Consider the following 23527-nt stretch of genomic DNA (forward strand, 5'->3'; position numbering starts at 1 on the left):
CGAAAAAAAAACACTAAAAAAGTTTTAAAAATTCTCCCATTTTCCGTTACTCGACTGTAAAAAATTTTGGAACATGTCATTTTATGGGAAATTTAATGTATGTCAATAACAAACAATGCACGGTGTGTTTCGTAGAACAAGTTTGAGATAAAAAATGGCGTCTTTTTCGTCGTATTTTTGCTATAACCTTCGTTTAAAAGGATCGATTGTAGTTCTCTAGGAAGATAAAAGTGTGTTTTGATAAGTTCTACAAATGTCTAGAAGACACAAACTTGCTACAACATAAGCCTGTTTTTTCATAAACACCTTAACTTTAATCACAAAAATGGCTCTAAAACCTTCCCGTTTGAAGGTAAAGCTTTGTGCTCTCCAGCAAAGTTGCTCATAATAGTGTTCCCTACAACTTTTTTGAAGACACCAAAGCGCTATCTCGTCATCCCGCCAAAATAAAAATTCTGAACCACCCTAAATTTTGGACCACTCTAATGTCCACCATACCAAAAGATGACCCGATTGACCCTGATCATTTGTCCCCAAGACGCCAAAACTCTAAATCTAAACGTGTGGCCGCCATTAATTTTGTCACGCTAGATTTCGGTTTCGGACCGCTGTGCAAATGGATACAAAAAGTTTTACAACCATTTAAAAAAAATCGCGAGAATTTTTTTTATAATTGAAAATATTTGTAAACTGGAACAATCAAGCTTAAAATGATTATTTGCTGGAAAATGAATTTTTAAGTTATGTTTTTAAAACGATGACTTTTTATGCAGTTTAAAAAAAATCCTTATTTTCAGTGGGAAAAAATGAAAAAAGAAATCAAGTTTGAATATTTTTATCAATTATCTTAGGGCTTTCTAACTGATATATCCTCGAAAAAAACATGAAATAACTAATTCCCATTTCAGCTTTCAATTGCTTTATCGTTTCCAGGTCAAGACTACCTCCGAGGAATCATCATTTTGTTAGTGCATTTCGCGTGCAGACAGCTATTCCCAAAGCAGTTGCCTGTATGTTTCACCCGACTCGCAACCACCTTTGCCAATACAGACGACCTTTCGACTTCCAAGCTCTTGTTGTAAAAAAGACCCAAAGAAAGTGGCCCCCATAGCGTGGCAGTGCATAATTCTACTTTATTTTAACTAGCTCCTCTTGGGGTTTAACATTGTGAAATGGATTAGGTGCCATAAAAATTTTGCATTTTTTTAAGTACCTAAGTGAATTGATTGACAATATAATCGAATGTTTGGTTTTTTTCATGTCCAATATTTTCATAAGTTTTTTTTCTACATCCCGAAAATGTTCCCTTTTTGGAGCTGCTCTTTCCATAAATAAGTGGAATGGAAATTATGCGTTGTCAGTGACGCTGTTGATGGAGCCACGAAAAGGAGTTTTCCTTCTTCGACTGCTGAAAGGGAAATGGTGAAGAGATGATCCGTGCTCAAGTGTTCGTTCGGTGCACTAAACAACATATACCTCGAACCTGGTGAAAGAGAGAGAGGCAGAGGGCCCTGTTTGCCAGGTTTTCCACCCTAATTGATGTTGGGTGCACATGCCGGCTCACGCAAGTAAACTCAATTAGTGACACTTGATTTACACGTCGGGACACGAAGAGTGCAAGAGATCATTCAAACTATACATGAATTGAGTAATGAAAAAAAGTCATTCAAGTTTATTGAAATTATTAAACTAAACTTAAATAATAGGTTTTCACCTTACAAACTATTTACTAGCTCGAAGTTTTCCAAGATTTTTTTCAATTAAATTAAAAGATTTAAATTGTTTCATTATTAGAAAAAAAACTAAACATGTTAGCCATGTATGCCCTGTTCCAGCGCTGGAAGGTTGATGTAGGTCAGGTCACTACAATTTATACGATTGTATGCCATTTGCCATCCATTCACCACACACATATTCCACCTACACTTTTCACCGGGAGATGGGGCGGTTGTCTACCCACCCACGTTGCTTTATCCCCTCGTTTATTTTTCTTGTTCTGTCCCACTGGCTGTGAGGGTTGGTATTGCTAAGCGAGCGACCTTATAGAGCAGACTCAGCCCATTAAAGTTCGATTTTCCAACCCTGCACGTTTTGAATGTCGAGAAAAAAATGCATTCATTGCACTAATGCACACCGAAATTAAACGAGATCAAGAGAAACATCAACTAATTTTCTTAGTTTATATTCATTTTATATTTTGAATGTTTTTAAATATTAATCCAAAATGGAAAAAACATTCAAAACATTAAATGAATATAAACTATGAAAATGAGTTGATGTTTCATTTGACCTTAACAAACGTTAAATTTGTTGGTGAAAACGTTGACGTTGACATTGGCGAGTGTTTTTGCTATGTTGAAATTTGGTTTGTATTACTAAAAATGATTCATTTTTCTAAATAAGTGAAAGGTTGTTAAAACAACGTGAAATATACAAAATATATCACTTTCAAATGTTTTCTGAAGTATCATAAACGGATACTTTTCCGTAAAATTATGATCATTTAAAAAAAACGTTCGAAAACCAAAATTTCGTTTTTTTTTGCTTCAAATTTTTCACAAAATGCAGTATATTTTGAAATTACTTTAATTTTAATAAATTGTAAAATGAGTTTCAACTGAAAAAAAATTTAGTGTGCTTTTCCACTTTTACACTTTTATTACAATTTTCAAAATTCAGTTTTAAATTGATAATTCGAAGGCCTTGGAAAAAATTTCACTTCTGATAAGGCTGGTACAAATATTTTTAAAAGTTTTTGTCACCCCCCCCCCCCTTCAAAATTGGCCCGAAAAATCAGGGGGCAAAAAAATTTTGCAATAAACTTCAAAATTCCCCCTTGACCTCGACCAGGGCCGAGGGACAAAAACTTTTAAATATTTGCATCGGCCTAATCGAATAAAAAATATTTTTCGTTGTGTTATTTCTGGTTGTCGAGCTTAGGTATGACCCCTGAACTACAGTAACGTGATTTATATTCATAAATTCAAGATGGCAGAAAAAATGGCGGTAATTAATTGATAAAAAAATACATTTCACAAATTAAAGGTTAAATAATCAAGTCTTGGCTGTAAATCGCATTTTTTTTTTCTCAAAAATTTCGTAAATTAAAAAAAAAACGGGAAAAAAGTATAAAAACTCAAATCCAATTATTCGCATCCACACCGTGATTCGAACTGACGACCTTTGGATTGTTAGTCCAACTGCCTTCCAGCGACTTCCCCGTCAAACGGAAGGCGTGGTCAGACAAATCTCGTCTAGAAAAATGCCACCGGGACCGTCAGGGATCGAACCCAAGCCGACTGTGTGAGAGGCAACCACGCTTACCCCTACTTTACGGTCCCGGACCAAAAAAAAACTAATAATGTGAAAATTCATACAAAACTTTGCTTTCTTTACTAGGGTAGGGTAGTCATTAGGGTGTCCAGAATATGGGACTTTTCCTCAAAACCTCGCTCCACAAGCTGAATATTGTTCCTTAGGCTATTATAGGACTATGGGCCAAATATAAGCAAAATTGGTCAAAATTTACCCATTGATACTCGAAGGTGAAGTTTGTATGGGAAAAATCGAAAAAATGTATGGAAAACTCAATTTTCTTACAGTTTGGTCTGCACGGGGCGCTACTTCCATCCAAATATTCTTAAACGAGAGATTCTTATTGAAAATTTAATGCTTTACAACTTTGTAGAACACACCTAAGCTGTAAAACTCGATCCTGAAAAGTTATTCACGATTTAAAAATGTCTTTTTTGTATGAAAAACATTTTTTTCACCAACTTCAGGCTCGGGTATCAATGGGTTAATCTCAACCATTTTCGCTCAAAATTTGCACAGTTTCTTAAAATAACCCAAAAACAATACGAACCCCTTCTAATTTTTCTTCAGCATGTTTTAATGAGCTTTTTGCTGTATTTTCTTTCGTTTAGTGTGGTCTAACATTGTCCAAAATATGAGATCGATCCGACATCTACAGCCAGAGTTATTCAACTGTATCATTGTAGACGCACTTGGCAGGAACAATGAGACACTCTACGAAAATCAATTCTTTTCTAGTAAAACACCATGTTTGTGTATTGTTCCATTACAGGTGACTTGCCTTGAATATTTTAGAGCAATTTTGCCAACATGAAACTTTGATTTGTATATTGTATATTCTAAATTTTGGTCAAACCTAATGAAAGGACATTATAGCCCAACTCAATCCCTATGGAACGTCGAAAGAAGAAATATTAGTTTTGGTGTAAATGGCAGCCTACGAGCACAAAAGTATTTTTGTCCATAATTTACTTTTACACCCCAGAATCAAATATTTATGAATAACTCCATGACCAAAGAGCAATTCTCTACCAAAACCGGAAATGGATTTTATTTGTATTTTTTTATTTGGCTCAAACTTTGTGGGGGCCTTCCCTATGACCAAATATGCTATTTTGTGTCATTGGTTCACCCATACAAGTCTACATACAATTTTGGCAGCTTTCCATACAAAAATGGTTTGTAAATATTCAAACAGCTGCAACTTTTGAGTGAATTTTCTGATCAATTTGGTGTCTTCGGCAAAGTTGTAGGTATTGTTGAGGACTTTTGAAAATATTTTTTTTAAGGTTCAGAAAATTTGCTATAAAATTGTCTAAGAGACATTGAAGATTGGACCTCTGGTTGCTGAAATACAACGGCTTATAGAAAAAGAAACACGAAAATTGAAGTTTTCTAAGTCTCACCCCTGGGCGTAATATTCAATATTTGGCCATTTTTAAATGTTAGTCTTGATTTAAAAAAATTCAAAATATTTTTTTCGAAAAGATCGGAAAATTTCACGAATGTTTCATGCATTAACATTGAAAATCGGACCATTATTTGCTGAGATATCGTCATTAGAAAATGGTGGGTTTTTTTGGTGAGATTTTGAAAACTTCAATTTTCGTGTTTCTTTTTCATAAAGCGGCTCTATCTCAGCAACCCGAGGTCCAATCTTCAATGTCTCTTAGACAATTTTATAGCAAATTTTCTGAACTTTTCAAAAAAAAAATTTTAGAAATGGTCACTCATGGGCACTATTTTTAAAAATTGAAAAACTGCAAATATTTCGCTAAAATCAAACTTTCGGTGGCTATATCTTGAAAACGGAGCTCTTTATCAAAAAATCTGCAAAGTACTTTTCGATTGCAAATTCAATTTTGCATTAAAAAGTAATGTCAAACTTGTTTTTGCATGAAACTTAAATTTTTTCCAAAAATCACTATTTTGTCAAAAATTCATAACTCGGCGGAAGATTTTTTGACCATGTTTCTCTATGGCTCAAAAGTTGCGGATTTTTGTCCCCTAAAACATATCAAAAAATCAAAAAATACGTATTTTGGGATATTGAGTTTTAGTGAAAAAAAAAGTTGATAAAAAATCTGCAAATCTTTTTTTCCGTGTACCTATTTTTTTCTCAAAAGTCCTCAACAATACCTACAACTTTGCCGAAGACACCAAATTGATCAGAAAATTCACTCAAAAGTTACAGCTGTTTGAATATTTACAAACCATTTTTGTATGGAAAGCTGCCAAAATTGTATGGAGACTTGTATGGGTGAACCAATGACGCAAAATAGCTTATTTGATCATAGGGAAGGCCCCCACAAAGTTTGAGTCAAATAAAAAAATACAAAAAATAAAAATGGTCGAAATCGGCCGATTTCGTAGAGAGTTGCTCCAAAGCCACTATTATAGCAGACGTGTATCCAGTAGATACACCTTTCTCCCAAATATGAGCCTGATTGGTTGAAAGTACGACTTGTGAGAGCCATTTTATCATTGTTCCCTGTGTCTCATTGATGACTCTACCCTACCCATATTTTAAAAGAGATTTAGGATTTTTATATCCAAAATGAAGGCCAATACGGCAGTGATGAAAAAATTAAAGAAATTCATTTTATTTTTATAGGCAATCAACTATTCAAGTAAGACTAAAATGGGGTCCCAGAACATGTTAAAAACAAGAAAATGTGGGAAAAAACGAAAAAAATGTTCGAGTCCCATACACACCTTCGGATAATCGAGTCTGGACTGTATATTAAAGATGAGTTATCTTTCGATAATTTCTAGATTACTTTTTCAAAACAACCAATGAGCCATGGGCTTCTAAATTATCTTAGGACCATATGAAAAATTAAGCGAGAGTTCATCGTTACAACTTTGGTGGATAACTAAAGTCAAAATCATTTGAAACTGAAATTAGACAATTATGCGTATAACGGTATTGTAGGTAGGTTTATGAGAAATAGTTAAGTAAACAACAATTCAGTTAAAAATATGAGCACGGTGCTAATTTGATCATTGGATTTTTTTCCCAGATTTTAATAGATCCTGCTAAAACTCTAAAATACTACCTATTCCTCAGTCTGCAAAAAAAAAAAAACACCAGAGCATCAGATTTTAAGTGGTCTGACATTGATAATTCAACAGAACTTTCGGCTAAATTAGCTAAATAATTGGTGGGAATCAGTTAATGTCAATTAGCTCCATGTACTCGAATTCAAGTTAAGCTAATATGGTTTCGAAAACAATTGACAGGAAGAAATAGTTTCAACTCCACTCACCTGAGATTCTCTATCCTAGGTCGGCGGTGCCGGTGTCGCCTCCGCCGTTCCTTCTTACACCTACAATCACAGTGCATTATGCAGAGCAACACCGACGATATCACCGTGACGATGAACGGGATGACGAAAAAGTGCACGATCGTCTGCACCTGGTCCTCCCGGTTGTAGGCCGTCATCACGACCGTCTTGTTCAGCTTGGAGTAGTAGCAGGGAAAGACCGCGCCCTCGAAGCCGTACATGTCGGTGAAGTTTTTGCACGTGACCGTCGGCGGGTAGCCGCAGCCCTTGATGTTCACCAACAGGATCGCTTCGTCGGACCGCTCGATGTCGGTCAGATTGAACAGCTCCGAGGGCGTCGCGTTGAAAGGGAACGTAAAGTTCAGATCGTCGATAAACGTCACATAGATATGAGTACACTTGAACACATCCGAGGTGCAGCCCTCGCGGCACGAGCTCCACGAGCAGTTGAACAGGCCGGTCATGTCTTCGCGCCGCGTCGTGACGCACATCGTCGGTCGCTCGACAAAGTCGCCGACCAGCGTCGAGATCGCCGGGTCGACATAGAGAGGAACGAGAAACAGTATCGACGCCCCGGCGGTCACCGAGAGGAACGCCAGGCTGGACGTTGTGTAGAAGCTGGCATTTTCGCGCAGTGTCCGCTTCGGTGCGGGACCACTCTTCGCCTTTTTGGCCGCGGCAAGCTCTAGTAGCTTCTTTTTGCGAGCAAGTTCTTCTTGTTGCTCGAGCAGAAGCTCCGAGCTATCACTCCTCATGGTGGCCACCTCTCAGCGGGTTGCGCCGAGGAACGACAACAGCAGCAGCGCAGTCAAAGGCAACAACGACAACGGCGGCCAGTACGGTGGACCACCACATCCCCACCCTCGGAACACCAACGAGCCGCGTTTCACCCCTACCCCGCTTTAGCACATCTCTCTTTGGCCTTCGGCCCTTTCTCGTTGTGTCACTATTTAAAAAATGTAAAACTCTCAACCCCTTTCTTTTATGCAGGAATAATTTCGATCTCGTCGTAATCCCCAAAATACAAACGGCCAGCAAAACCCCTTCAAGTTCTGAAATATTTACGTAGCACTAGGGGACACACTTTTCTTCTTTTTCAACTTCTTCTTCCCTCACCTCCAGGGCCTTTTCCTTTTTCGTAAGTATTTATGTAAAACCCCAAAAAGCGGTGTGTACTTTTCCTTTATTCTGCACTTTTTTTAGCGTATTCACTCCTTTTTCCTTTCTATCTTCTTGCACTTGACTTTGTGTTCTTCCACTCGTTCAGTTCAGCAAAGCAGAGACGACCGACGACGGCGGCGGCGGCTTGTTGTTATTGTAGTTGCTTTTATTGTTGTTGTTATTTTTACTGTTGTTGTTTTAGGTTGGGTGGACTCTTCCACCCACATTTTCACACACAACGCTCTCTATGTTGCTCCAAAACAACCACCCCTCGAGAGAGCGAGAGAGAACGCCGCGGGTGATATTGTATACACAAACCAACGCTATACTCCCTCCGGCCAGCGTTGCCACATGTACAGATTTATCTGTCATGGTACAGATTTTCAGCAAAGATCTGAGTACAGAATCTGTACGTACAGATGACAGATATTTGGGTCACCGTACTGATTTGTACAGATTTTCAGATAAAACAGATTCTTACTCAAAATGATATTATTGAATAGTTAAGTTATTGCAATTATCTCAACATTTAAGAACTTTTCATTGATTAAATCTAGTTTAACTTTTGAAACATTTAGAAATGGATCAAGCCTAGGATCAAGCTTATATTTTTGAACGATCTTAGATCCATTTATGCTAGAATATTTTGAACTAGGAGTCTCTCTTAATACTAACCCCCAGTACGCCGCGGGTAATTGGCTCCCTCCCACTAACATTTACACACAAGATCCTCTGTAGTTTTAGGTTTTCTTAGGTTTAAGAAAACTGCATTTACAATAGCAGACTCATTGCTAACCAGGTTTCAGTACCGACAAGGACCTAATAAAAATAATTTATAGCATTTCGTTCTAATAAAGTTATAACATAATTTCCAGCATTTCCCAAAATGATTTTGAAATTAAGGAGAACACAGGTAAAATAAAATCTTAAATAGGGAAATTCTCGTATGTTTGGCAGGTTAAGCACTCGCTCCTAACTCCATCCAATTTACTGATTTTCACTATTTAAACAACTAATTTTGCAAAACTTTTGATAGAAACTTGCTTGCTCACTTCTTATTGAGCTATCTATCACTCGATTTCAGTTGAAAACGCTTTTAATTAGCTTTAATTGAATGTCAAAGTTCTGACCTGCCAACATTAGAGGCACGCTGGAATTAGATGCTGTTCCCTACTTCAAAAATTTAATAAAAGTTGTACTGAATCATACAGAAAATAATGAGTCATAAAGTTTATTGTATTTTTTTATTAATTTGAGTATATTTTTAAATTATATGAAAACAACATGATTTTTATGTTCATAATCTTGCTTATTGCATTTAAAGCATTTTTTGCAAAAAAAAGTTTGATAATAAAAAATATCTTTTTAGCATTCCATACATTACATGCCCTAAATATAAAAAATATTTACAACCACCTTGTAGTTGCCTGAATATTAAAAAAATTATTCCTCGTTTTTCAAAATATTTTTATTTTTTTCTTGAAAGGTAACGCCATTATGTCACATTAAACTTTTTAATAAGTGGAATCTGGTCAAAGTATATTTTATTGAAAGTTTTCGATAAATCATGTTTTGTACCGTCAACTGGGTCAATCAGGACTGCAGTCTGTATGAATATGGATTACAGTCTAACTTAAATTATTTAATTCTTGAATTCCTGAATTCTTAAATTCCTGAATTCCTGAATTCCTAAATTCTTAAATTCTTAAATTCTTAAATTCTTAAATTCTTAAATTCTTAAATTCTTAAATTCTTAAATTCTTAAATTCTTAAATTCTTAAATTCTTAAATTCTTAAATTCTTAAATTCTTAAATTCTTAAATTCTTAAATTCTTAAATTCTTAAATTCTTAAATTCTTAAATTCTTAAATTCTTAAATTCTTAAATTCTTAAATTCTTAAATTCTTAAATTCTTAAATTCTTAAATTCTAAAATTCTTAAATTCTTAAATTCTTAAATTCTTTAATTCTTTAATTCTTTAATTCTTAAATTCTTAAATTCTTAAATTCTTAAATTCTTAAATTCTTAAATTCTTAAATTCTTAAATTCTTAAATTCTTAAATTCTTAAATTCTTAAATTCTTAAATTCTTAAATTCTTAAATTCTTAAATTCTTAAATTCTTAAATTCTTAAATTCTTAAATTCTTAAATTCTTAAATTCTTAAATTCTTAAATTCTTAAATTCTTAAATTCTTAAATTCTTAAATTCTTAAATTCTTAAATTCTTAAATTCTTAAATTCTTAAATTCTTAAATTCTTAAATTCTTAAATTCTTAAATTCTTAAATTCTTAAATTCTTAAATTCTTAAATTCTTAAATTCTTAAATTCTTAAATTCTTAAATTCTTAAATTCTTAAATTCTTAAATTCTTAAATTCTTTAATTCTTTAATTCTTTAATTCTTAAATTCTTAAATTCTTAAATTCTTAAATTCTTAAATTCTTAAATTCTTAAATTCTTAAATTCTTAAATTCTTAAATTCTTAAATTCTTAAATTCTTAAATTCTTAAATTCTTAAATTCTTAAATTCTTAAATTCTTAAATTCTTAAATTCTTAAATTCTTAAATTCTTAAATTCTTAAATTCTTAAATTCTTAAATTCTTAAATTCTTAAATTCTTAAATTCTTAAATTCTTAAATTCTTAAATTCTTAAATTCTTAAATTCTTAAATTCTTAAATTCTTAAATTCTTAAATTCTTAAATTCTTAAATTCTTAAATTCTTAAATTCTTAAATTCTTAAATTCTTAAATTCTTAAATTCTTAAATTCTTAAATTCTTAAATTCTTAAATTCTTAAATTCTTAAATTCTTAAATTCTTAAATTCTTAAATTCTTAAATTCTTAAATTCTTAAATTCTTAAATTCTTAAATTCTTAAATTCTTAAATTCTTAAATTCTTAAATTCTTAAATTCTTAAATTCTTAAATTCTTAAATTCTTAAATTCTTAAATTCTTAAATTCTTAAATTCTTAAATTCTTAAATTCTTAAATTCTTAAATTCTTAAATTCTTAAATTCTTAAATTCTTAAATTCTTAAATTCTTAAATTCTTAAATTCTTAAATTCTTAAATTCTTAAATTCTTAAATTCTTAAATTCTTAAATTCTTAAATTCTTAAATTCTTAAATTCTTAAATTCTTAAATTCTTTGATATTTTTAAATTTTAAATCTGGGTATGATTTGAAATTCTAGATTTTATTTAGAATTTGAAATTTTTGGATTATTATTTTGAATTTGAAGGATTTTGAATATATGATTTATTAAATTATATTATTTTAATTTTATTAATTTTTAATTATTAGAATTTTAAAGCTTTGAATTTTTTATTTTTAAATTTTGTTTTGTATATATATTTCTTTTTATTTTTTAAATCTTAGATTTTTTTTAGTTTTAATATTTGTATTTGTGTTTATAGATTTTCTCTTTGGTTAACTTCTTTTGAAGCAAAGAGAGGATCGAAGTAGCCATGGGCGTGTTTGGACGTATTTTTTTCGCTGCCGTAAATTTGATGTTTTCTTCGGGGTTTTTTTCAAGTTATTTCTCGTTGGCATCTTTTGGCCAATTTTTAGAAAATTCCACGACGGTTTCGGATTTGTTCTTCGGTTGACTTTATTCTGTAAGAGAATCTTTCTGTGGCTGAAGGCAAAAGTGAAGCTCTCCGTGAACCTTTTAGTATGGCGGAACGGTGAAGATTTCCTGATGGTTCCAGCCTTTCCGGCAAAGCCAGAAGCTATTTGCAACCTGCGGAGCCTGTTCCTTCACTTATACAGCCCCTAAATGGAAGCAGATTCTATTTGATTCGGTTCGTCGACTGAAAACTATCAAGAACCCAGAGAAGGTGACGTCAGGCTATGTCCAATTCCGGTTGCAGGAAAATGAAGATTGAAGCTGCTTATTGAAGATATCCAGGTTTTGGTGAGATCTTTCCATAATTTTTTGCAATGTTTTTTTTCCATGCCATACCAATATAAATTATATTCTATTGATTAAATGAAATATCTTTCCTACCCCTTCTCCATCTTCCATTTTCCCAATCCCCATTTCTCCATTTCCACGAACCCCATTATTTGCCAAATTTACACTTACACACCCAACCACAACTGATTCGGAGCGTTTGGTACGGTATGTCCACGCATCCTTCCTCCCCTGTAGATTCTGTGAAATGTGATCCGTTCACAGAATCTTCTCTGCGGTAAACACAACGCAGTAGGGCTGGCCGCTTTAATTTTTGCAATTCATTTTCGGGTGTTCTCGGATGTACTGCAATTATTAATAATGAGTGCTTGGGGCGTAATCTAATCGCAAGACTTTCCAGCATGCTTTCATCGGACTGGCTGCGTTTGTGTTAGATTAGATTAGATTAGATTAGATTAGATTAGATTAGATTCACAGCAAATAAAGTAGTAATCTAGCTGCGTGTAAAAGGCCTGGGTGTAAAATAAATGTTGAATTATTTTATGAAATTCTATGTAATATTACACCCTGAAATATGTAGCCCATCAGTATGGAAAACCTACTTGACCGAAATGTCAAGCTCATATATGCGTTTATCCTTTCAATTCTTCATCGGTCTGATGGCCGAGCGGGCTAAGGCGCCAGCCCTTACTGTTGGTGCTGGGTTTGAATCCCGTTGGCTGCAACTTTTTTTTTGTGAGTAGAAAAATTGTACATGCAGTGTGTAATATTAAGTGTTTATTTTGACGAAGGTGATGTGCATGCTTTTGCATGCGATTTTACCATCGGATTTTTGCTGTGTTGGTTAACTTCTTTTCAAGCAAAATACAAAATCCTTCCTTTTAATTTCAAGATTCTGCTTTTGAGATTCGGCATCAAAAGGCAATTCGGAATTTTCAATATTATAATATCGATTACAAAATTATTGATACATTTATGACTTTCAGTTGCAATAAAATAAACAAATTCTGAATATTTAAGTTTTTTCACTAGAACTTTTGCAAACAAACATCGCGCGAAGGAACGTCACGCGAAGAAACGTCTTTCCTTGGTCGTTTCTTGTGTGTTTTTTATATGCAGTTTTGCGTTCCTTCCGAGCTGCATAATGTTGTCATAAGATTGTTCAAAATGCATAATAAAAAATGTTATTTACAAAAAATATACCGTACAGATAATGGTACAGATATTCGCCATGCTTGGTGCAGATAAGACAGATTTTTGGACCCTCTGATACAGACGAGCATGTGGTAACACTGCCTCCGGCAAACCTACACAATGAAAGTAGAAGAGAATGAGAATGAAATTGAGCGTTAAATCATTCTCTCGCTCTCACACAATGCGCGCTCGCTCTCTATTGTTGTTGTCATCGAAAGCTTTCGCCGTCGCGTCGGAAAAGCTCACCAAAACAAGAGAGAGAGAGAGAGAATGTTGTTTGTGGGGGTGTGTTTGCGTTCGACCGACAAACGGATTGGAAAACGGGAAAAAGGAAGTGGAACGGCGGGAAGCGGAAAGAGCGATAGGGTAGAGAGAGAGAGAAGGAGAGAGAGAGACCAGCGCGAATGAAGAAGGTGTTTTCCGTTCGTGACTGACAGCGTCCTTGCAAAGCGAAAAGATGACTGGGTGTTCAAGAAAGATGGAGCAAACGGGACACGTTTGAGATGAATCTATCGAAGGAAATTAAGGACTGGCGGATTTTTCTTCTTTGGGCAGAATCTAAAAACCAGTTTCTATGATTATTTTGGTGTTATTTTACTTTGTTTACAACAAATAAGAAACAGATTAAACAAGAAAAAACTGAATCTGGTTGATCAAACCCCCTCTTAATTTAACATACCATGCGTCTCCATCGAATATCAGTCAAAAGTTTGTACCAATGGGGGTGAACGGTCATTTTAAACGAGATTTACTTTGAAGTACTTGTTTAAAGTAATCATGGAGTAATGAAAAAAAAAAACAAAATAAAAAGGAAATTACAAACAATGGTTTAAACACTGGAATGAAAAGTGGTTTCAAATGCCACGGTGTATTTTTCCGAGAAAATTAAGATAAAAACGTTACTTAATCCACCTACACGTGGTTTATGCCTTCCTCTCATTTATAGAGTAATTCCAATCCCCCTAAAGAGTCCACATGATTTATGGATCGCCCCTAACGTGATCGCATCACCTTAGAAGTCCTAATAAAAATAAGTGATGAGAAAAAAAAACAGACTACCTACAGACATTTTGTCAAGATTATACAGACACCGCCTTTGAGGAAAATGGCATCCCTCTACACGGCTTTGTCGTGACGATCAGACCCGACCATTTGAGGTTATGTAAATTCAGACCTTTTTTAAAACTGCTTGTAATTTTTGATAGGTAAGTCAGATCTTGAAAATCCACAAGAAAGGTCAATTCAGTACTTTTGGTAAAATATATAAGATGGCAGGTTTCCATGCAAAAACCATACTTTGTTGCAAATTGTGAAATTTGTATTCAGCAGTTTTTTAAGCATAACTTTTGATGTGCTTTACGAATCGCCAATACGGTCAAAATCGGCTCAGTCAGTGACGAGATATTCCAGTGACATTGATTTGGTAAACATGTCTACATACAGCCAAACGAAAAGACATTTGCTCAGCTGGTGATTCTGAGTCGTTATGTACAAATGATGGTAGGTCTAGGAGGTCTAATTAAAAAGTTCATTTTTCGAGTGATTTTATAGCCTTTCCTCAGTAAGGTGAGGAAGGCAAAAAATCGGCAAGTCTGAGTTTGATTTTGAGGTAATTTCTAAAAAAAACTAGAAATGATTTAATTGTAGGTAAATTATTTGTCAAATATGTAAGATAGAGTCTTCCAAGACATATTAAAAAGAAATTTTATAGATATGCAAATGAAGCCACAGCTTTTCAACAAAATTTCTATCAAACCAGAACAAAAAAATAACCCCGCAAAATGACGAGAAAGAGCCATTATTTCATAGTGCAAAATATCAGACTTGTGTTTTATCTTGAGTTTGATCTACAAAAGACACCGTGAATATTGACAAAAACAAATTCGCCAAAATATAGCATTCTGTGATACTGTACAGTGGAATTACACAAAATCAAAATATTTTTAAAGGAGCTCAAACTTGCCAAAAATGCATTTCAAGATGTTTTAAATTGATTAGACTTATGTTTCCATTAAAATTACAAAATTTCTCAAAACTGCAACAACCCAGATACAGTCCAGACTCGATTTCCCGAAGCCTTTATTATCCGAAGTTCCGATTATCTGAAGGTTTGTATAGAACTTGGGATAATCGAATCACGAAAAAATCGCATTTCTTTTTTGTTTTCAACATTAAATTCGAGTTCTATGACCCCATTAGATTAGATTAGAATTAGATTAAATTAGAGTTCTGTGACCCCATTTTAGTCAAATTTTAATAGTTGATTGCCTATTAAATAGCAAAATGTATTTTTTTCAATATTTCATCGACGCAATTTTAGCCGCCATCTTGAATTTAACATTTGAATCACTGTGGCGTAGTTACGGGTTAATATTTAAGCTCAATCAATAAAAAATAAGCCAAAGAAAAAAAAAGTGATTCGATTATCGGATGTGAAATTTTTCTGAAGCCTTCGGATAATCGAGTCTGGGCTGTAGGCCATTTCATTTGAACAAAAAAAATAACTTTATAATTTCTTTCAAATTATAAGTTACATTTTTAATGGATATCACATTTTTATTGGATTAAATAAGATTTCTTTAATACGAAATTTTGGGATTTTCTTCATGTATGTAACCCCTAAAATCCAACATTATTTTTAATTAACGAAATTTTTTGTGTTAACGAGCTCTAAAAGGGCAAAAGTTGCAAAAGCTCCAAATGTTTGCTTAGAAGCTTGAAATAGCCAAGAAAACAATATTCAGGCTGTGGAGCAAGATTTTGAACAAAACTTCCTGGACTGGAAACCCTAGTACAAATTTTCCGAGGAAGTTGCTGTCTTCTTTTTTCAAAAAACAAAATGTTCCATACTCAAACATTTGGATTTAAAGAAACGTCTAATACTGTTGTAAATTCTTTTTTGGATAAAACTTCAGAGGTTGGATCAAAAATATTGTGCTTTCTCTCATTGTTTTAAAGAAACTGTAATGTGGGCACAGCTAGTTTTCATTATGTTCAAACCAAGCCTAACTAATGATTAAAATCAAAATATTAAACAGAACATAGCTAAATTAGCTTATAAATAAGACAAAGCTCTGCCAAATTCTCAAATCTTCCACTTTGAAAGAGTGTTTAACTATCCCCACTTGAAATGGCATAACTTCATTCCACCCAACTTCAATTACAACGCCTTAACCCTTGTTACCCGCTTCCATCTAATGGGGTGAAAAACATGCTTTGCGCTCAAAGGAATCTGCATGGCAAAAGCTTCCGCGTCAGTCACACGGAAAACCCCGTCCGTTCGTTCGCCCAGACATACAAGCCTTGAATTCTACCTTTTTCTCACCTAATTAGTGTGCAATTAACGTTTGATTTTATTACAAAACACACCACGCGGGACTGGGCTGGGCTGGTCGACTATCTGGTCCCCTCTTGTGAGCTGCAAGCTGTGGGGGCCACTTGAGCGCTTCAACCGCCGTTCGATTCGTCTACATCCTGAACGTTTAGCGGGGGTTTAGAGCGCGATTCCTTGCAGCAGGCAAGCCGTGTTTTAATTCGATTGTGAAACGTTCGAACTGGGGGGGTTGGGATCCCTCCTCGAAGGCGATGACTAACTTAATCGAACTCGTTATTGTTGCTGTTGTTTTTTTTTTTATTGAGTGATTGCGTTAGTCCTTGTTTCCTCCCGGCAGTGTATGATTGACTTCCGGTGGAGGGCGTCACGATTCTACCACCCTCGGGCCATTACTTGCCCCAATAGGTTAATGGGGATGTGTGGGTATTTCTGACTGTGTGTGCGTATTTGTTTTTGCCTTTCTCCACCAAATCACCTCATTTTGGGGGGGCAGTGGGGGGAGGTGGCCAATCAAAACAAAAGCCACCCTCTCTAGTCTGCTTAAGGGCCCTAATGTTGCTGGGCTGAGCTGTGTCGTAGTCGGGCTCTGCGGTCACCTCGGCGAGAACGGCGAAAAAACATGAAATCCTTCTAGTGTTCCTTGGAGCGCCACCTACACCGCCATGTGTAGCCTCACTTTTATGATTGTTTTATTGATTTTATGATATTCTCTTGGCGCGCTGGCTAACCTCTAGCACACTTTCTCGCCACCACTACAGCTGACACACTAATTCACACAAACACACACACACTCGTGCCCACACTCACAGAGATGAGTGGAAGTCGAGAAGCCGCACAATGTTGTTTTTCACGATTTTCTTCGGCGCGCTTCTTCCGCTAGAGCAAACGCGTATCACAAACACTGAAAGGCTCCCTCCTCTAGCCTTTATTCCGCTTCTTATCCCCTTCTAGGGCTGCTTTAAAGCTACACTTTTGATGCTCGGAAAACAAGATTGCTCTGTGGGTGTGTGTGTGCGTCCGCGTTTCTTCGTCTTCCTGTTTTCCCTCTTCCTAGTATTCGCAAGGTGGCGCCTTCTTCACCGTGGAACCTTGCCGTGGCCAAGACCACCGTGGGACCGAACCAGCCTCTGCTGGGCTGACCGTGGCACACATATTGCTGCTACCAGGACCCTGCTAATCGGATCTACGAGTGTTGACGTCGTCTTCGCCGTGCAACGCACAGAATTTTCCTCAGTGGCGCTTCTTTGGTGTTGTAACCACAGCCTCCCACCGACGACGGTAGGGAAATGAACGATCCTGTAAATAAATAACAAGATTTGCTCTCATTAGGAACGGTGCTAGAGAAGGGCGCGTGTGTTCGAGGGGGTGTGTGTGCCAGGACTTGTGACGCAATGTTGCAATATGGAACAAATATTAGAGTGAGAACACAGAGTTTGACCGACTTCAACTGCGACTTCAGCTCTCCAAAAAGACTTGACATCCCAGCCTTGACCATAAGAACAACCTTTCCTCATTTTGCTACTTTTCAAAGTCCCTATCAAGCTGATTAATATCGACGACGGCTACGCACAGTCCCCATTTTTTTCAGAAACACAATGTGTGCACACAGCCACACGATTTAATTATCTAAATGACACGTGAAGAAAAATATTCACTCCCGCGGGGGATTTCCAACTTCATGGCACCAATATTTCAACGCGGCTGTCACACGTAGTGATTGGTCCATCTCACACAGTGGGTTAAATTGATTATGAATGAATCAATTATGAAAAACAATAAAACCAAACCCGCCCCCTCTCGAGGGACATTTGACTGACCATCAGTTGAATGGATCGATCGTGTGAAACGGGAAGTTATTTGTGCTTCACTACACTGCACTGTATAAGTTCGTGTTTATGTGTTTATTAACGTGAAGGCAGGGGAAATACATGTATGTATGGCATGAAAATTCTGATTTTTATTAGTCCTAAAGCCCTAAAGAGCTCATAAGCAAATATTAGATGAAAAAGATGTCTTTCCTCTACTTGTCATTTGATCATTTATAAAACTACAAATCATTAAGGTCGTAGAAGGTGTCCTTCACTTTTGGGACAATGACTGTCAATGATGGTTCTGAATTCAAGGTCCAGAAATAGTAAATTGCTATGAAAAGATAATCGCTATATGCAAAATGCTTCTACAAACAACACAAAGAAACCATTTTTGATAGAAACATTCTGAATCAAGATGTGATAGTTTTTTTCTAAAACAAACATGGCCGCCAAATAGCCGATCTGGAATGATGCCTTCCAGAGCCTTAAACATTTACGTTACTTTTTAGTAAGACCACCTTAAAAATAAGAGCAGCGAATAATCGAGAAGGTTAAAGCTGCCAGAAACACGCAGAAAAATAAGGCTTATTTGAATCAACAAAACGTTTTGTTGATTCGAAAATCAAGATTTTTGTTGAATCAACTCTAAACGTCAAAGCTACTTTCGGCGTTGATTAGGGGAAAGTGGGGCAAGTGTAACAAGCTAAGGAAATACTCGTTATAAGTAAGTAAATCTTTCCCAGTTCCTGAGGGGAACACCCTTGAAGAGTATCGGGGCCGGCATTTACTAAGCTGATTCAGTGGCAGTTTCATTCTCAACTTAATGTTAACATGTTAGGGTTAATGTTAACATTCCATAGGTCGCCTCCCTAAGGTGTCGTGATAAGGTCCAGTTTGTGACGATAAACTACCTTCCCTTTACTAAGCAATCGATTCCAGAAGGGAAAAGATCACCAGTTGTGTTGGTCCGAGCCGGGATTTGAACCCCGATCTACTTAAGGGGTTACATACATGTAAATCGTCAAAAATGTCAGAAGGTGGTATGAGCACTCATTTAAACTTTTTTCAAATCTTTTTGCAGGGCATAGCAAATTTTCTGAACCTTTCAAAAAAATTTTTTTTTTTGGAAATGGTTACTCATGGTCACTTTTTTTAAAAATCAACAACTGGAAATATTTTTTTAAAATCAAACGTTCGGTGGCTATATTTTGAAAACGGGATCCTTTTATCAAAAAATCTATTAAGTACTTTTCGATTGCAAATTCAATTTTACATAAAAAATTAGGGTCAAATTTTTTTTGGTGTAAAATTTCGATTTTTTCAAAAAATCACTATTCTTTCAAAAAACAATTTGGCGGCAGATTTTTTTGACCATACTTCTCTATGGCTCAAAAGTTGCGGGTATTTGTCCCCTAAAACATATGAAAAAATCTCAAAAATCAAAAAATACGTATTTTGGAAAATTGAGTTCTAGTGAAAAAAAAATTAATTAAAAAATCGGCAATTTTTTCCGTGTATCTATTTTTTCTCAATAATCCTCAACAATACCTACAACTTTGCCAAATTGATCAAAAAATTCACTCAAAAGTTACAGCTGTTTGAATATTTACGTACCATTTTTGTATGGACAGCAGCCAAACTTGTATAAAGACTTGTATGGCTTCTTTGGTCATAGGGAAGGCCCCCACAAAGTTTGAGCCAAATCAAAAAATACAAATAAAATCCATTTCAGGTTTTGGTAGAGAATTGCTCAAAAGTAGATTTTTTTCTCGTTTTCTTTATTTACCCGTTTTTGCGCACGACGCGTCGAAAAACCTAGTTTATATGTGCAAAAAATCATATCTCCGAATCCTGTTAATAAATATACGCAATTTTGAGTTGGTTGTATAAAATACTACAAGGAATAAGGGTAACATAATTTCAGATATTAGCTCTATGGTCCCGAAACCTTCGAATCAGCAAACCAACTAATAACCTTTCTATTGAAATGTGGCGCTCTCAAATTGGTTCAGCCATTCCGGTGATATGATTTTTTGAAAAATGTAGCAAAAATCGACGAAAACCGCAATTTGTTGGACCACCCAAATCGGATATTTTGGCCAAGAAACCCCAGTTTTTCATTTTCAAAAAATCGTATCTATGAATCCCGTTAAAACAAGTTCACCATTTTTTGATATGTTATGTGAAATATTATTGTTTTTCGGCTTCAATTGTGTTCGTGAAGTTTTTAATCCTAAGCTTTATCACAAAATTATACATGATTCAATTTAATTTTATCAGCAAAATAAATCATCTCGATTAAAAAAAAAATGATTTGAAGGTAAAGATCGGACAGGCCTAAGAAAAAATCGTGATTTGATGGGCTTCACCAGCAAGCCCTATAAATAATCAATTAGAAGCGTACATTTTTTTCCGACGTCAATACGGCCAAAACGTTCGTGCGGCATGCTGCTGCCCATGCGGGACCAAGGCAAAAGCCCCCGGACGCGGCCAAGAGCAAAGTCATATGCTAATTGAGAAATGAATTATGAAAAAAGTGTTCCACTCGGACCCAATTTGGGAAAGCGAGTGAAAATTGAGTGGCAGCAGCTTCAAGAATGCAGTTTTTTTTCTGCTGCGGGCTGCCAGCCATGGTCAGTGTGACACCAGATTGGTTGGCAATTAAAACTACATCAATTTGACCCCACCTCCAGCGCCCCTGCCTTTTCCCCCCATGATTGGCTTGACATATGGCAATTTTCATAGTATAATTGATTTATAAACTGCTTCTGCTTCGTTGGCTCTGGTTTCGGTGGCTCATCAGCCGCAACCCAAATTGAGCCCCCCCACGAGAAGTCAAATTAAAATTGGTAAACCCAACTGTTTATTATTCTGCCACCACCGAACCCTTCCCCAAACTCCTTCCTGCAGCCCGAGGAGACCACCACTCCGCCAGCATTCGAAAATTGGATTATGCAAAATCACAAAATACGATTATCATAAAGCTCAATTCCTTGATTCTTGGCGCGTTCAAGCAAAGTCAGCGGGAGGAGGGAGGGTGAGAAAAAGTTTCACTTCCAACTAGGAGGAACCCTGGACTGGACACTGGGCCGGACGGACAGGTCGTCGGTAGGAAGTTCCAACTTGGAACCATCATCCGTTTGCTGCGCCACTTGCGCGGACACCGCCGCCGGGGTCCGAAACTGGGTCAAGTGATTATTAATTAACCCTGCAGGGGGGGGGACTCATGGCCGTAGGATTTTGTCTTTGGAGGTGACACGATGAGGTTTTGATTTTTAGGCAATGTACAGTGGGCGAAACCGGACCCAAAATCGTACTTACGCGGCTGGTTTGCGATAAAAATATTCTCAATTTATTGAAAACTGTCTAAACATTAACCGTTCTTTTTTTTTTTTAAAAAAAAAAGTTCCAATAAACCAAATTTTTAGTTTTTGCTTTTTGGGTGTTTTGAATGCCCCTGACTCAAGGCGGTTTCAAAACCACCCAAAAAGCAAAAACTGGAAATTTTGTTTATTGGACCTTGTAAAAAAAACAAAAACAAAACTTAATGCTATTTTTCAACATTTTGATTCAACAAATATCCAGCAATTACATTTGAAAAAAAGCATAAACCGAAAAATAGTTCTCCGATCGGGCTATTTTTTTCTGGGGGTTCCTTGGCCAAAATAATCAGATCTATATTTTTTGTTTGTCCGTTAGGGTGACCTACATCATGCTAGGGTGGTAAATTTTCGCAAAAACCACTTATCACAATATGCTTTATACACTGTACACATCGATTAATTCTCTTGTTTTCTCGTGTTGCGTCTTTATCCGATTCTATAGCCAAAAAAATCAAAAATTTGTCAAGGGGATGTCCCTAAATGACGTAGCATATTTTTAGATCTTGATATTAAATAAAACCTTAATTCTTTTGTATTTTGTGCTCTTCGACTATGAACTGGTTTCGATGCCGGTGGATTTTCAGACAGCATAACTCGCGGTTGGTACAAAATTTCAACAAAACAAACATTACATATAGGTAATATTAGTTCAACTTCACTTATTTTGATATTTTGAATGATGTATCACTTTTATTGCACGTTTTAAGCATTTTTCTACTAACCGGCTCTGTGGCTTAATGGTTACGGCTTCTGTCTCCCAAGCAGAAGGTTCAGGGATCAAATCCCGGTCGGTACCTTAGAAATTTGGAATCAGGAATTTGAATATGAATAAAACTAAAGTGAGATCAGGTGGGATTCGAACTCACACCTTTGGATTGGTGGTATGGGACGCTAAGCAGTCGGCTATCAGAAGGTTTGCACTCTAGCAGTGAATTGATCCGTACACGGAGAGACTGTGCCCAGAAATTTTAACAATTAAAATTGTTGATTTTACTTTCGTAAATTTCACAAAAACGTACTTGTTACGGCCAATTTTCAGTTGAATCAACCAAAATTCAGTAATAATTTAATAACCTGTTTGTTGAAAATGCTAAAGGCAAAAAGCTAACAGATTTCCCGAACTCGAATGAACGTGCTCGACTGTTAGCTTTGGTTTTAGAAAAATCAAGATTTTTTTTGGTTAAATGTAAATATCAATTGGTTGATTATTTAAAAGATGAACTTGGGTTTGTTTACGTTTGTCATTTGAAGTCAGGATTCGAACAAGAGCGGTCGATTTGTTGAGTTTGTGTTGTTAATTGTGAAGTGAGAGAATGTGAAAGGTGAAAATCACACTATTTGGCTAATGTTGAAGTGCAAATCGAAGTGAACACTGTTGCAACTGTGGAGGTGCAATTGGTGAGTAAGTTTGTTGATGATTTCTTTGCAGGTGATAAACTATGAAGAACAAGACGAGGACATTCGCAATGAGGACCTCTGATGCGAGGGGACTTCATGACAATGTTTTAAGGAAAGGGAAGGGCAGTGAAAGGAAGAGGCGGGCGAACTCTTGCACGACAATACTTGCACGGGCAAATTTAACAAAAGGTTGGTTAATCTAAGTAAGTATGGATTTATTTTTACATAACAATTTATCTGTTGTGATTTTAATTAGAAAACTGAATAATCAAAAACCTTCGTGCTTACGATGGATACAATTTTAATGAACCATTTTTTTTCAGAATCATCAACCATAAAATATATGGAAATGAGTACACATAATATCAAAATAAAAATGAGATGATGGGAAATGTCTAAAAAATAAAATTTATAAAAGATATACAAAAGAAGATAGAAATATTTTAAAAATGCTGTTAATAGAAGACTGCTAAATAAACTGATAAGTAAAACTCAAAATATTGTTTTCAGGAAACGGAGCATTATTGATATTTCTTCTTTCCTCATTATAATTACATTTATTTACGATCCTTTTTTCAGTTTATAGACAAAATTAAGGATTTTGTATCAAATTACTAATAAATTTTATATGTCTATTTGCAGCAAATGGTTCGTTTTGGTGTAAATTCTGTGTGAAAAATAACTAAACCTGAGACCGTTGTAGATGATGATGACTTATCGGATGATTGCA

The 23527-nt window shown here is 35.6% G+C and overlaps 1 protein-coding gene and 1 long non-coding RNA gene across 2 annotated transcripts in view; both read right to left on the reverse strand.

Annotated features, from left to right (window-relative positions):
• Nucleotides 1-8488, reverse strand: part of LOC6038154 (protein tipE) — a 29944-nt gene extending 21456 nt beyond the window's left edge. Inside the window, exon 1 of the mRNA XM_038265633.1 lies at nt 6585-8488. Coding sequence (XP_038121561.1) covers nt 6585-7357 — 773 coding nt within the window. The 5' untranslated portion in view covers nt 7358-8488. The remainder of the gene's footprint in view (nt 1-6584) is intronic.
• Nucleotides 8489-12630: 4142 nt separating this feature from the next.
• LOC119770698 overlaps nt 12631-23527 on the reverse strand; it is a 32980-nt gene continuing 22083 nt past the window's right edge. The window contains exons 2-3 of the long non-coding RNA XR_005278950.1: nt 16197-17501; nt 12631-12984 (exon numbers count right to left, since the gene is read on the reverse strand). This is a non-coding gene — a long non-coding RNA (uncharacterized LOC119770698). The remainder of the gene's footprint in view (nt 12985-16196; nt 17502-23527) is intronic.

The sequence above is a fragment of the Culex quinquefasciatus genome, chromosome 3 (genome assembly GCF_015732765.1).
Source record: "Culex quinquefasciatus strain JHB chromosome 3, VPISU_Cqui_1.0_pri_paternal, whole genome shotgun sequence".
In the NCBI taxonomy this organism is placed as follows: Eukaryota; Metazoa; Arthropoda; class Insecta; order Diptera; family Culicidae; genus Culex; species Culex quinquefasciatus.